Consider the following 16538-nt stretch of genomic DNA (forward strand, 5'->3'; position numbering starts at 1 on the left):
CACCAGGTTCAGATCCCAACAGCAGGAAGCATGCTAGCTGGGAAACTAGCTAAAGGTCAGGTTGGCCACATGTAGGCCACGGTCGATTTGTTTGTTTATTATGTGATTTGTTTGTTTGTTACGTGGTTCAGTCCGCATCAACGGGGCGGATCACCATAGATTTGTTTGTTTGTTACGTGTTTCAGCCCGCATCAACGGGGCGAATCATGGTAGATTTGTTTGTTTGACTCGTGGGTATTAGTTGCTATATTAGTTGTTGATAGACATCGAATGGTGAGGAAAACAGGGTTGTGCAGTGGCAGTGTAGAGGGGGGTGACTCCAGGATGCTGGAATTCACTGTTAAGCCTTCTCGAGGTGTCGTGGGCCTAACTTGATGAAACATCGGTGAAGGGAGGTGCCCACTTGAAAACCCCAACGATATGCTGCATACTGCTGTTGTCTTCATGGTACTTGGTAGCTATGGTTAGCTGCTGAGCGGGCCATACAAGCCAGCAGCGGTTTGTTAGTTTATGTTTTACAATGTTTGAATTATGCTGCTCAATGGGCTTACAATCCAGCAGCTTTTACTTAGTTTATGTAGATTATAGGTTAATTGTCATATCACATGACCGTAGGATTGGTAGGGTTTCTTAGTTGAACAGGGCGTCTAAATGTGTTTTGCCTGGGATCCTGGCACAAGGGATTATAACATCTTATCCTGTGTATTACTGAATGCTCCTTGTTTATTTATTTATTTGTGTCTATTGTCTTCATCTACTAACACTGTTAGAGATTAACACACACAGCATACCTTTGTTGAAGAATCTTCTCAAATACACTCCAAGACCCACAATGACACCGCCAACGATCATGACAATGATGACAACCAGGAGAACCCAGGCCTCGAATGGAAAAATGTACGGTTCTGTGGGTTAAAAACAAAGAACAGAATGAGCTCCACATGAACACCACTACTCTAGTCCAAACTCCTGAATGTCTCAGAGTTCAAACAGGTCTGATATTTTTCCCTGGAGTCCGAGTCGGCTGAGTCCATGTTGGCCAGTTTGTACTATAAAGAGAAACTGTCTCTCTCATTAAACAGAGCTAAGATGTGACGATCCTGACGTATTCTGGTAGTTTTATTATTGACTAGAGAAGGTTGATGCTGTTAATAGTTATGGGAATCATGCATGTGCTCAGTAATGCCATTGCTGTTTTACTTCTGTAGTGAGACTGTGAAATTGAAAAGTCTCAATAATAAAACCATTGATAAGACAGAAAAGTAGTTTTAACTTCAATGAATGGATCAGACTTCCACTGACAGTAAAATAAAAATAATAAAGGATTCAACCTCTTAGTCTGACTCAGGCCAAAATCTTTAGAGATGGCAACCCTACAAATGTCAACTGTGTGTGATCATACAGTATACTGCTGTATACAGTGTTAGTATTTATTGCTGACCTTTGACCTGCAGCTGCACGGCTGCCAGTCTGCGTTCGTTTCCATACGCACTGATGGAGCAGATGTAGGTTGCGCTGTCAGAGAGGCGGGGTTTCCTTAGATTCAGGCTGAAGTCTCCAGTTGTCAAGGCGTCAGTCTTCATGGATGTTCGGTCGCTGTAACGCTGGTTTTGTTTTTTCAGTTGATCACCTGACGTCTGACGCTGATGGACGGTTGAAGGACTGAGTTCATAGCGGATCCACTCCACCGTGGGGTTCAAAGGAACAGAAGAGTCTTGACAGGGCAACAGGACTGACTCCGCCCCGTCCACCACCTCCACAGCCAGGGTAGGCTGGGAAACTGAGAGAACACAAGAGACAGAAACATCAGTCATCTGGTTTAATAATAACTGTCACATACAGGAACTGAAGCAGCCTAACATGTTTAATACATGGTCCAGAGTTCCTGGTGGATTTTGTTAAATGTCTGTAGACACACTGAAGACTGATGTGTGTGTGTCCTTCAGACTTCCTCTTGGAGACAAGAATGAAGTCTTGCTTGTTGGATGAGATCAGAAATGTGTCTGTGACTCATAAAACAACTACTGATCACCACTGACCTTTGACATGTAGATGTACATCTGTCACTCTCCGTTCTTCTCTTCCATCACTGATGGAGCAGGTGTAGTTGCCGCTGTCAGAGAGGTGGGGTTCTCTCAGAGTGAGGCTGAAGTCTCCAGTGTCTAGAGCATCAGGCGTCATCCATGTCCTCCTCCTGTAAACCTGGTTCTGACCTTTAACTTCACCTGTTTCTCGTTGTTTGTGGACAGATTTGGGACTGAGATCGTTCCTGGTCCAAATCACTGTGGGGTCCTCAGGTAAAAAACCCAAGTAGCTGCAGGGTAGCAGGACAGACTCCGCCCCCTCAGTCACCTGCACCACAATTGCTAGGGCATGCTGGGAAACTGAGAGGACACATGAAGACAAAGACGAAACTTTGATTTCAGAAGTGGGGGGACACAAGTATATTTAATAAAACTCTTATCTTTCAGTTCACTGGGTTTTCTAGTAGTTCTTCTAGTTTTCTATTGCTACGGATAGATAGATAGATAGATAGTTTTTTAATTAATTTCTGTGTTGCAGCAGCAATGTACAGGCATTCAACACCATACATAAATATAACAAAAAGCTAAAAATCAACAATAAAAAATAGAGAACTAAAAAAAGAACAAAAATCTATACACAATATTTACAAAAATTTTTCATGTTCCCTTTTTTGGTTTGACTGGTTGTAAAGCATGTAGCAAAACATTATCACCCAATTCTGTTTGACCTAGTTGGGCCATTCTACCGAATTCGTGCAAATTGCTGTCCCACAATGAAAAAACTATTTAACAAAACAATTAAGAATTCAGACCTTCAATATTTACAAAGATTATGTTATGATCTAGTTAAACACAAGACTGTAACTAGATAGTAATTAAGCTAAATATATACAAAATCATCATTTATGCTACCTTCCTAGGTACTTTCTATTGGGAAGTGCCGTAAATCCTCTAATACAGGCCCGGGCCTTTATTTTACTCAAGCACATCGCGGTCCAGGCCTTTATTGGAAGGAGGCCAGAATTAGAGGCAGGCCTCAATTTCTATTTGAGCAAAACGAACTAGAAGTAGAATGTAGAATGAATAAAAACAAGATTTTGTGTCTATTTGAACCTATAAAATACTAGGTTCATTTATTGAAAACGTACAGTTACCATAACATGGTATGCATACTGAACATTAACAACAAATGAGCGGCGCGACGCGGTCGGGGCGCACTGAGGACAGTCCGTAGCCGGTCGGCAGTCGCGCCGGGAGCGAGGGGGCCCCGTCCCTCCCCGCAGGGAGAGAGGGCGCAGTGAGCACTGATTCCACGACCCCAGGGAAGCGGCGAGGTGAGATGCGGGGGGTCGCTGTAAAGCTCGCGGCCGGAGCCTGCGAGCCACCTTCGCCCCGAGCACTTCCAGGCCGACCCAGAGCCGGTCGCGGCGCACTGCCACGGAGGAAATGCGCCCGGCCGACGCCGGGGAGAGGTCCCGCACACCTGCCGCCGAAACCCTGACCCGCCGAGATGGTTCTAATAATAGCCCCGGCCACTATTAGAGACCGGCCTTTATTTACCTCCGCTGACAGCGAGACCGGCCAATGTTGGAGACCCGGTCGGTAATGGAATACAGGCCAATATTAGAGGATTTACGGTAGTTGTCCCAATCTCTAACCCCTAAATTTCAATCCATGAAAATAATACTTAAAAAAAATTGTCATTTTTTCCAATGGTGTATTTTAAAATATATTTTTGGTTTATTTTAAACAGAATGTAAAATATTTAGATTCATTTTGAAGTTTTTTTTTAAATTACAAAAAATGCTTTAAAAAATGCTGTCCCACACTTTCATGTCACAACTGTAACACGAGTCGTTTTACCACATGGGTAGAGCCTGGTTTTAGCCACACACCTTCTGACCAAGTGACACTGTCAGCATCCCTGTCCTTCATGGCTGCATGGTGAGTGATACTAGGGATGTAACAAATTACCGATATGAATCGGAAATCGGTTTTGATTTAAAAGATGTGAGTGCATCGATACACAAGCCCCTGGACCGATCTAAATGTACCACGAACCGGTCGATGGCCCGATTACAAAGTTATGAATCGGGTTATTACCGTAATTTCCGGACTATAAGGCGCACCTGAATATTAGCCGCACCAGCTAAATTTTGGGGAAACTACAGATTGTTCCATATATAAGCCGCACCCGACTATAAGCCGCACCCAAGCCGCTGGTGTTTTAATGTTTAATTACCGTAAGGGTTTCTTCTACCACGGAGAGGATTGTCGGGACAGAAATGGCTGTTTGGAAACGCAAAGCGTCCCATTTATTTACATTTGAGAAACACAATAAATCTTTCAATCAATCGATCGATCAAACTTTCACATCTTTGACATTACAAACAGCATTCGTGCAGTGCACAAATAATACAACGGTGCGCTCCTAGCGCACTTCCTGCAGTCATAGTACCGTAGTAGTGCAGTATAACAAAAAACACCGATCCAACCAATCCAGAGAAATAACATTATCTCTAGTGTGAGTCTAGTATTGTCTTCTGTCTTCTGTATTGTCACCACTTCATGTGTTTTCAGTACATGTTTTAAAGCAACCTGTGATGCAGTGTGTGGTTCTACATGGTTCCTGTCTAGTAAATGGTTTTCAAACAAAGCAGAGCTCTCCTTTGCCCCGGAGGAATCTCTGCTCTGCTGGTGTATCAACCAGAGATTAACATTTAACATTTAATACATCAGTAGTTTACACTTCTTAACTTGTCTCTGTTCTGATTTTATTTAATTATTTATTTGATAGTGACAGTGCACATTAATGAACATCTATTCAGACAGCAATAGACATAAATATGCCGGATTATAGCTGTGGTATATTAGATCGAGCACTCGGTTCTCGATTATGTTGTACTGTCAATGTACCTGGTGTTCTGTGATCGATTACTTTGGTCTGTTGTTGAATGTTGGAGCACGAAGTAAAAGACGCTCTCGTACCACAGCCTTGCTTCCGTGTACATTGTTATAGCTACATTAGTAGACTTACCCACGAATGGTAATATTGAAGTGTATACAACACATGAAGTCATAACAATACCAACAATGCTAATTTGCATCCACTAGGCAGGTAACACAAAAACATGATAAGACATAGGACAGGACAATAGATCACAATAAGAGGACAACATAAGACAGTACATTACTAAGAAGACAAAAGTCAGTGGTTACAAGACTGGTTTGCTTTCAACCACTGCTTGAGGTGAGATTTGAAGGTTTGTAATGTGGGACACTTGTTCAATGGAGAATGGGACATATTTCAGACTGGAACCAGTCAAACATGTTTCACTCCAAATATTTCTCTTCAATGTGCTCAGAGCTGCTGCTGCTGTCTCTACAGCTGATGATGGGATTTGTTGTCCTCTCAGTCCCCCAGGTGGAGGTGGATTCAGGGGTGGAGTCTGTCCAGCTGACCTGCAAAACCACAGCTCACCTGCCTGAAGACGCGAAAGTGGAGTGGAAGGACACTTACCTCAGGAAGGTCCATGTGTATCAGAACGGCTCTGACCAGCTTGAAGACCAGAACCAGATTTACAGAAACAGAACGAAGATAAATGAAGACCTGCTGAAAACTGGAGACCTCAGTCTGACCCTGAAATACCCCACAGAGAGAGACAGTGCACGATATAGATGTGCAGTCTACAACAAGGAGAGATACATCCTGAGATGGAAAACAGTGGAGCTGAAAGTGAAAGGTCTGATTATTTTCTTCCAATCTTTCTTCTTTCATTCATTCTGTATTTCATTCTTTCTCTGTTTCATTTTTCCTTTTTCATTTTTCTTTTTTTTCTTTCCTTCTTTTTTCTTTCTGTCTCTCTTTCTTTCTGCGTTCTTTCTGACTTTCTGTCTTTCTCTCTTTTTACTTTCCTTTTCACTTTCTCTTTTTCTCTTCCTGTCTTCCTTTCTTTCTGTCTTTCTCTTTCATTCTTTCTTTCTGTCTCTTTTTTTTCTTTCTTTCAGTCTTTCTTTTTTGTTTTTCTTTTTTCTTTCTTTCTCTCTTTCTTTCTTTTTTCTTTCTCTTTCGCTTTCTTTCTTTCTTTTAGAAATCTTTAAAATTAAAAGTTGTAATATATTCATATTCCAGGTATTCCTCATAAAACATGTTTGTGACATGAGGCCATTTGCATTTTTATTTATTTTTTCATTAATGTTAAGAAATTGCAGTTTTTGTATCACTAACCCACTTTTCCACAAGTGGGGTCAAAAATGACCCCAAGCAGTTCCTATGAAATCTTCTATGAACCTTTAATTCTTAGCAACTCTGACTGTCCCACTTACACATCTGATGTCATCTCTCACATCTGATGCAACTTTGACTGTCAATACTGTCCCACTTACACATCTGATGTCAGCAGTCTCACCACCCAGGAGGTCATTTTTACACAGCAACATACGTGTAAGTATTATCTTCATTTATGAACTTATTTTTCATTGACAGATTATAATGTGTGATGTATGAATGTATGAATATATTACAACTTTTCATTTTAAAGATTTTGAAGAATAACAACCCAGTTTATTGCAAAAACGCATTGATTTTAATTGGGGTCATTTTTGACCCTACTCGAGGAAGAGTGTAGGTATTGGTAGGTTGTGCATCCGAGGGTTAAACCTTCAACAAGACACAAGTTAACATGAGGTTTTTAACATTTCTGTGACTTCTGATGTGTTGATGAAACCAGGACTGAATGACGGAGGACAGATTTAAATGAGCCTTTCAAAACAAACATTTAAAAGACATGAAGTCTGCAATGAGCCGTGGTCACCAGCAGGAGGCAGAAGACTGCAGAGGAGAGAGTGAAGAGGTTACTGTTATAATTACAGGGTTAATGAGGAAACCACACACATCCTTTACTCAGTGATAAATCACATGTTCAGACTGAGCGTCTAGAAACTGAGGAATCTGTTGAACTCACAGTAAAGTAGCAGTCAGCTTCCTGGCTGCTCCACCCACCTGTGTGTGTGTCATCAGATGTTTTATTTAACTTTTTCCAGATCAGAGAATAATCAGTGATGAAAATAACCTTCAAACAGTGTGAACAGTGTGGGTGGAGCTGAGCTCTTTCCTTCATGTGATAACTATCCAACTCTTCTTCTGTTCATTCTAACAAGATCGTATTTAAAATAAAATCAACAGACATCACTTCAGTTTACAACTGGATTCTATTTAATTGTGGAGAAATTAAACGTTTCTACAGGTGAGAAAAGATATCAGAGATCAGCTGATGGTGGGAGTGTTTAGCTGGTGGAGACCAAACATAGAGCCAAAAGAGACAGAGTACTGGACCTCATCAGGAGGACACTGAGACACTGAGACTAAAGAGAAATGATCAGCTGATTCAGGAGAGGACAGCTCTGAACCACATTTCGTAGCTTCCTAGATTCTTAGCTTCCCATCTAATAGTAGCTCTACAAATCTTCCTAGCCTCCCAGCTAACAGTAGCCATTCCTAGATTCCTAGAATCCTAGCTTCCTTGCTTCCTAGCCTCCTAGCAAACAGTAGCCGTTCCTAGCTTCCTTGCCCTCCAGCTAATAGTAGCTCTTCCTGTTTCCTCCTTTGAATGATGAATCCAGACTACTGCCACCTGCTGGTATGAAGAGTTATGTCCTCCAGCTGGTCGTTGGTTTGAGATCCAGACACAGGGGACGTGACAGTCGTCCTTCAGAAATCTTCTGATGTTGGTTTGATGTGTTGGAACATTTAAATGTCAAACTGAGAAACATTAATGTCTGTGACAGGAACAAAGTTCAGTTTTCAAACTTTTTACACAACACACACACACCCATCATCATCGTGAGCCTCACAAACAAATCTCAGTGTGTGTGTGTGTGTGTGTGTGTTTCCTTATAAGTGATCTATGGACTTCTGGACTTCATCCAGAGATTTTTATGAGAGTGAAGCTGAATGTAGAGAGAGACACACCTCGCTGCTCCGTCACTTCACTTAACAAAAGCTGACTGTAGAAGCAAACATGGCTGCAGAGAAGTGTTGTCAGAGAGTCAGTAGATGATCAGCTGCTGTGATCCTTAGTTTGACAGGAAGATGAAGACGTTGGTGGTGTTTGTGGTCCTCATTCACGGTAAGATATCTTCTTCCTGGATCTGGTTATCTCTTCAGTCTGACATCACTTCTCTCACGTCTGTCTCTTTAAAGAAAGTCAGTGATGACCTGTTTCCACTTTGATTAGTTGTGAGGGACACGTCCAGAAGCAGAGTCTGATGTTCTGTTCGTGTGAACTGTATGGAATAAGAATGCTGCCATAAATCGTGCGTGCACAACGAGACTCGCGCGAGTGCAAATCAAACATCCGCGCGCGCATTCCCCCCCGGAGCAATATTGTAGCCTGCGAGGAGAAAAACAGCTCGCGCACGCGCAGAGTCCGCTCGCAAAACTTTCCCCTGCTCACTCGCGAAACTCTCCTCTCCTCGCGCACAAAACTGTCCCCTACTCGCGCGCGAGTTATTTCTTTTAGTGGGCGTTTTTGTCAGTGAGGGGGACGAGCAGAGCCCGTCTACGGAGAGCCTTCCCACTCTCTATTAAGTCCCATTGTAACGAATTTTGGTTGCAGTTCCACCAGATTTCCACTAGGGACGATCGCCATGAGTGCAACATGAATGGGACTCTATGGAGCTAAACGGCTAAATGTGTCTCTTTCACCCGATTGTCGTTGAGAAATCTCAGATTTGATTGTAGGTTTTGCAAGTTCAACATGGGTTATAGGTCAAAAGTTGAATGAACGAGAACTTATGTCCTTTCGTTTTCTTACAGGTTGAGTTGTTGTTGCCCATAACACGCTAGCATTGTGCTAATGAACGCTGATTGGTCAGTGAAGGACTGATTACGACCAGATCCCGCTTGACGGCATCGTGGCATCCGAAACGGGACCAGAATGTTAAGACGGACTTTTTAGCCCAAGTTTTTTTTTTCCGGCCCGGTCTTTTAAAACAACAAAACAGAAACTCTTCTAGCACGATTATTTACCCGTGTCAGCTGTGTTGTCCATGCCTCGAGAGAAAAGAAAGTGCAGAGCGCGAAAGCACCAAAGCAGTGACTGAAGGATTGCCGTAAAGCAGTATCTGGTCGTACGATGTGTATGACGTCATTGACATTTTAAAATACTTTTTAAAGCAAAATAAGTGACTCTAAAAAATCTAACACCCAGCAGTGTGTAATTTCTTTGCATCTCCTTTCAAATTCAATATTCAAATTACTGCACAAAAAATTATATCCTGAGAAAAGTGGATTTTGAGGGGTATCGCTCCATAGACCGCCATTCATTCTGCACTCATCCTGAGAGCGCCCTCATATGGAATCAGAGTGGAACTGCAACAGTTCAGAAACCGGAAGTTCAGTGAGAGTGGAACTTCTCCCCATATTAGACGTTCTCTGGGGACGGGCCTGGGGGGCATTGTATCTCCGAATATAATTGGTTGAGCCTATTGGCCAGTTGAACAGCAGGGTACGGCAACACTACTAGGACAAACGGGACAAACCACACTTATTCACACTCCAGAACAGAAGGTGGCGGTAATGCACCAAAAAGCTGGTTGCCGAACCGCCATTCAGGTAACGTCAAAGACAGTAGTATCAGATAACTTCTTAGTTAACGTTATTATCATCAAGAGCTATGGCTGTGGAAACGCCTCACGTAGATATTTTGTTTTACTAGTTTCATTATGACACATTTAAAACTTGAGAGGGAATTGACAGCCGCCGCTGAATCATGGAGCAGCTGAAAAATGTCAGGGTGGTTCAGAAATTGAGCCATTCAGTCCGATAACATTTTGTAAATGAGCTGCACCATTGAATTGTTTTATAGTATAAAGTCTTTCCACAGACAGAGTTTACTTCGCAAGACTTTGTATTACAGCTCTGTTTATAAACATGTCGCTTTCTTGAAGTAAACAAATTATTTATTTATTTATTTATTTATTTATTTATTTATTTTTAGAATTTTTTAACATACACGTTTAACATACAATTATAAACACACGTTTATAATTTTCAGGGAGAAAGAAGTAGCCTAGATCGAGAATATGAACAAAACAGTTTTACCAAAATAAAAAATGTCGTTGTGCAGCAGGATCCAAGTTACAAAAAATGATCAGCATTTTATCAGATTAATGTCGACGATGGAGGGAAGGAAAGACAGCACTCAGTCAAACATACTGAAGTTCATTGCTCTGTGTGACATTTTGCAAACTTTCAAGTCAAGACACCAAATCACAATACATGTCATTCAGGCATTCGGGGCTGTGTGGTTTGTCCCGTTTGTCCTAGTAGTGTTGCCGTACCCTGCTGTTCAACTGGCCAATACGCTCAACCAATTATATTCGGAGATACAATGGTGATTGGCATGCCCCCAGGCCCGTCCCCCTCACTGACAAAAATGCCCACTAAAAGAAATAATTCTATGCGCGCGCGGATGTTTGATTTGCGCTTGCGGATGTTTGATTTGCGCTCGCGCGAGTCTCATTGCGCGCGCACGATTTATGGCAGGGTTCTAATTCCATAGAACTGTTTCTAATCACGGCTGTAAATGTAAAATCACATCAACGAACAAAGAATCAAACAGATTTAACGTGAGCTCAGAGCTAACGACTGCTTGATGATCTGGCTGCAGGTCAGGACTTCACTGTTGGACAGAAACATTACAAATGTCAATGTGCTTTAAAGTGAAACTGTGCTAGTGAGTTCTTCATGGGGAAATGTTGACGACTAGTTTCTTCATCCAGATACCACATCACTGAGAACAAGCATGTAGAACTTTCCAGTAGTTTTAACTATTACTTTATTATTATAAGCTTGATTGTTGGGATGTTTTTTTTCTTGACCTCCAGGCTGTGGGTGGAGCATGCGCAGTTTGTTGCAGTGCGCAGTTGTCTGGTGTTTTTCTCATTTAAATTGATCATAAGGACTGGTACGCCCTGTCGGTTTACAACCTGACTGTCTAATTTACAAACGAAACTAACTGAGCAACTGAGCGTCATTAGTGTGTGTGAGAAATAAAAAGTAAAAAGAGACGAGTTGTGTCTGCCATACTTTCCTGATAACCCTTCCAGAGGGAAGTTGACTAGAGACGATATTAAAATGTGGACAAAGCAACAGAGACATATTAAAGGTTAATAAATGTTAAGCTTATTAAACACCAGTGTTATGAACTATTGGCTGTTTTCATTCACCCTATCCTGATGTTTCCAGTGGTGAATGTGGGACAGGTCTTCAGTGACTGGAACAAACTGAATGTCTTGGTCTGGACTTCACAGCCTCCATCCTGTTTATTTCTGTCTCTAGACAAAAGTCTGAACAGTGACACATTAACAACAGGTCAGTCTTCAAATGGGTTCTTACTGGAATCAACACAAATGATCCAAAGATTTCTGAGCACCACAGAGGACAGAACGTTGACTATCACATGTCTGGATGTATCAGATGATCAGAGAACAGTTGGTCCAGTGTTCTGTTCCTGACATTGAGAACTGCAACAGGTCAGAGGTTAACTATCAAACACAAACACAGTGAGGTACGGTGTCCTGGAGTGGACATAAAGACAAAAATCTGTATAATGAGGCCATGTTTCCTAGAAATGCTAGAAAGAAGACAAGAGAACAGAGTATTGACTTTGGACCCTGAACCTTCTGGACAAGCAGACCATGAACATGAAGGATGTTTCTCAGTAACATCTTGCTCCAATCAGTAGATTCTCTCTCTGTGTTTGCTGCATGTTAGCTTCCTTGTGTCCCAGACTTCTAAATCTGTGAAAGCAAGAAGCCATCTCTGAATATTTGACATGAATAACACGGTTCTAGTTTGGACCTTGAGACAGTTTGTGGTTTAGATTGGTGCTGTTAAAGAAGAGATGTGTCTCTGTGTTAGTACCAGGACCAGAGGAAGCCTTTTACTGATGGATTGTAGTGCAGAGATCAGTCCTGAGAGATGGTGCACCATGAGTTCATTCATCAGTTCTGGCTGATTTAACTCTTAACTGTTACAGGACTGGAGTAGAGGACAGACCTGATCAACACAATCTTACAAATGTCATTACTCATTACTTTGAGTAAGAGAGGATGTTTTTCAACCAAATCTATGAAAACTGTTGAAACACATTCAGTGATCTGTTCTTTGACTTCAGTCTGTGAATGAAATGTAGTTTTTCATTGACTGACTGACAGTTAAACTGATTTCTCTGGTCCCTGCAGATAATGTGACCTACAGTTAGTCATGTGTGAAGTCAAACCCACATCATGCAGCTGATTTCTGTTTCTCTTTGTGTGTCCTCTCAGTTTCCCAGCATGCCCTGGCAATTGTGGTGCAGGTGAATGAGGGGGCGGAGTCTGTCCTGCTACCCTGCAACTACTTGGGTTTTTTACCTGTGGACAACCCCACAGTGATTTGGACCCGGAACGATCTCAGTCCCAAATCTGTCCACAAACAACGAGAAACAGGTGAAGTTAAAAGTCAGAACCAGGTTTACATGGGGAGGACATCAATGACGCCTGATGCTCTAGAGACTGGAAACTTCAGCCTCACTCTGAGAAAACCCCACCTCTCTGACAGCGGCAACTACACCTGCTCCATCAGTAATGGAAGAGAAGAACGGAGAGTGACAGACGTACATCTACATGTCAAAGGTCAGAAACAAACCTCAACATGTGGTTTCAGAGGGAAACAAAGACTCAAGGCCAAACAGTTTCTGGTCTTTCCAGTAGAAAATCAAAGTGGTGATCAGGAGCTGTTTTATTGTTGGAGTCACAGACACATTTCTGATCTCATCTAACAAGTAGGACTTCTCAAGGACACACACACATCAGTCTTCAGTGTGTCTATCTGGGCTTATGTTTAATAAAAATGTGAACCCCCAGCTTCAGTCAGAGGAAATGATCAAATCAGAACTGTATAAGAAGGTGAGTTGTGGTCTTTAAGTCAGCTGATGAAGAGTTCTGGTTCAGTCTCGTCACATATCAGAACGTTGCCCCTGAGCTGAAGAACAATCTACAAATATTATCCCTTTTATTGTGTTAGGGTTAAATTTGACAAATATGTAAAAAGTACAGTTTCCTTGTTTTGATTGGAACAAGACTTCATGATATCCTCAGGAACATCTATCTTTACACAACAAAATAGTTGCTCAAAATAAATGCTCTCTTTGAGCATCTTTGGGGACAAACATGCTCAAAGTGAGGTCTTCAAATACAAAAATGATGACATTTCCTCCCCCACTCCACAAACTGATGAAGACAGAAACCAAAGTGACATTGAGGAAGATGTGTCTGAGAATGAGGATGACGTTGAGTGTGATCATGAAGAAGGCCCTATCAGATATGCTGTGTCACATGTTCAAGACATCAAGACAACATTTGAGCTGTTTATACCACCATATGTTGAGAACATCTTTCTTGAGATGACAAACATTGAAGGTAGAAGGGTGTTGTGCAACAGCTGGATTGGAAACGACAAACTGGTCCCAGCTGGTCCCAGTGTAAATGACAAACTTGCCATACATGTACAAACCAGGGCCTATATTTGCATTTGAAATTTTGAGCAAAGTAAAGTTTGGTTTTGTTTAACAGACCTTTTTTTTTTTTTTTTACCTCTATCCTAACATAAATATGTACGGGTCAGTTTTGACCCGTAACACTACAGATGTCACTATGGTTAATAATATTAAGTAAAGAAACTCCACATGTAATTTATTTTTGGTGGTATGTTCTAATATTAATCTATGATAGTCAGATGGAATAACTGTCCATTGTCTTCACTATAACAAAGATAAAAAGTGAATTTAAATATTTTTTCAAACGAAAACGAGTGGTGTATTCTAAGATAAAAGATCTATTTGGCCCAAAAATAACATTTAATACAATGCTTACATGGATATGAATGCAAAACAAGTTAGATATGAGGTGAAAAACAAAACTGGTTGACAAACAGTGTTCTTTGATGATTTTGGGCTCGATTAAGCCACGGGTCAATTTTGACCCGCTAACACCAAAGACGTAGGCAGCTTTCTTACACAATATGAGGGTTGAACAAAATATACCAGGAACTCTGGACCATGTATTAAACATGTTAGGCTGCTTCAGTTCCTGCATGTGACAGTTATTATTAAACCAGATGACTGATGTTTCTGTCTCTTGTGTTCTCTCAGTTTCCCAGCCTACCCTGGCTGTGGAGGTGGTGGACGGGGCGGAGTCAGTCCTGTTGCCCTGTCAAGACTCTTCTGTTCCTGTGCGCCCCACGGTGGAGTGGATCCGCTATGAACTCAGTCCATCAACCGTCCATCAGCGTCAGACGTCAGGTGATCAACTGAAAAACCAAAACCAGCGTTACAGCGACCGAACATCCATGAAGACTGACGCCTTGACAACTGGAGACTTCAGCCTGAATCTAAGGAAACCCCGCCTCTCTGACAGCGCAACCTACATCTGCTCCATCAGTGCATTTGGAAACGAACGCAGACTGGCAGCCGTGCAGCTGCAGGTCAAAGGTCAGCAATAAATACTAACACTGTATACAGCAGTATACTGTATGATCACACACAGTTGACATTTGTAGGGTTGTAATCTCTAAGCCTTTTGGACTGAGTCAGACTAAGAGGTTGAATCCTTTATTATTTTTATTTTACTGTCAGTGGAAGTCTGATCCGTTCATTGAAGTTAAAACTACTTTTCTGTCTTGTCAATGTTTTTTATTATTGAGACTTTTCAGTTTAACAGTCTCACTACAGAAGTAAAACAGCAATGACATTACTGAGCACATGCATGATTCCCATAACTATTAACAGCATAAACCTTCTCTAGTCAATAATAAAACTACCAGAATACGTCAGGATCATCACATCTTAGCTCTGTTTAATGAGAGAGACAGTTCCTCTTTATAGTACGAACTGGCCAACATGGACTCAGCCGACTCAGACTCCATGCGCTAAGCTCTCCAGGCCCAGGGGAGGAGAATCCACCTTCAGGAAGAACAGGTCACTGTAGCTTGTAAAGAAATGAGAGATCAGTCGGAGAGACAGGAGAGTATCCTGGAACTCATCTGTTCACTGAGAACATTGTTTGACCAAATTCAGAGAATGCAAACCAAGTACTTGTCTTCTGTTCAAACTCCGACCCCAGAAACTTTGATTTCCGCTCAAGCTAGAGCCCTAGTTTCTGTCCCTGAGCCTTCTCTAGTCTCTGTTACTACCTTGTCTCCTCACCTCTCCCAGCCTGAGCGATTTTCTGGAGATTCAGGTGACTGCTGAGCATTCCTGATACAGTGTGGACTCCATTTTGAGTTCCAGGCCACCTCCTACCCTACCGAACCAAGGTGGCATCATCTCCTTTCTTTCTGGAAGAGCTGAAGCCTGGGCTACAGCTGAGTGGAGCCAGAGTTCTCCCATCTGCGACTCTTTTTAACTTTTCTCTGAGACTTCTCCTGGACGTGAGGCAGCCAGGGCCCTAGCAGGCCTACATCAGGGAGACAGATGGGTTAGCGTTTTGTAGCACCGGTTGACTTGCTACCTGGAACATCACCTCCTAGGGGCGACTTTATTCTTTATCTGCACCTGAGATGCAAGCCATGAAGGAATATGTGGAATCGTCCTTGGCTGATTGGCTCTCCTTCATCCTCCCCTGCTGGAGCTGGATTTTTCTTTGTGGGCAAAAAAGATAAGTCTCTTTTCCCTTGCCTCGACTACCGTGGCCTGAACGACATCGCCATCATGAACAGGTACCCACTTCCTCTTATCTCTTCTGTCTTTCAACAGCTACAAGGAGCTAAGATTTTTTAGCTAGATCTACAGAATGCCTACCATTTAAGGAGACGGATGAGTGGAATGCCTTTTGGACTCACAAATGCTCCAGCTGTCTTCCAGGCCCTGGTGAATGATGTCCTCCGAGATATGTTGAACATCTTTGTGTTTGTCTACTTGGATGACATCCTTATTTTTTCCCCCGACAAAGAGTCTCAAGTCCATCATGTCCAGTGCTTGACCATCAGCTCTTGAATGAAGTGAAGGTCTTGAGTGAATTTCACGTTCCCTCTGTGTTCCTGGGATTTATGAGGGGAGACTTCTGATGGACCCAGCTAGGTCAGTGCTGTCAAGCACCGGCCCCCACCTCACACCTGCAAACAATTACAATGCTTCCTGGGCTTTGCAGATTTTTACAGATGCTTTATTAGGAACTTTAGCTCGGTGGCTTCGCCATTACATGCCCTAACCTCTGCACATGCCAAGTTTTTGTGGTCTCCACAGCCTGATCCGGCCTTCCAGAAACTGAAGGAATGTTTCACCACAGCTCATGTACTAACCCTTCCTGATGCCAGTAGACAGTTAGTTGTGGAAGTGGATGCCAACAAACAAAGGTAGACCCCAAACAACACCCCTGTGCCTTTCTCTCCAGAAAACTGTCTGCCGCTGAGAGAAATTATGATGTGGGTGAATTGTCAGCCATTAAAGTGGCACTGGAGGAATGGAGTCA

The 16538-nt window shown here is 42.3% G+C and overlaps 1 protein-coding gene across 1 annotated transcript; it reads right to left on the minus strand.

The window, feature by feature from the left end:
• Positions 1-1369: 1369 nt before the first annotated feature.
• LOC311491985 (uncharacterized protein) lies at positions 1370-3959 on the minus strand (the record flags this gene model as incomplete). Its single annotated transcript, XM_084550085.1, has 3 exons — positions 1370-1780; positions 2040-2414; positions 3920-3959. 3 exons carry the CDS (start codon positions 3957-3959, stop codon positions 1431-1433), a joined length of 765 nt encoding a protein of 254 aa, XP_084406211.1. The 3' UTR covers positions 1370-1430.
• Between the last annotated feature and the right edge of the window lie 12579 nt (positions 3960-16538).

The sequence above is a fragment of the Chelon labrosus genome (genome assembly GCF_963514085.1).
Source record: "Chelon labrosus genome assembly, chromosome: 1".
NCBI classification, from domain to species: domain Eukaryota; kingdom Metazoa; phylum Chordata; class Actinopteri; order Mugiliformes; family Mugilidae; genus Chelon; species Chelon labrosus.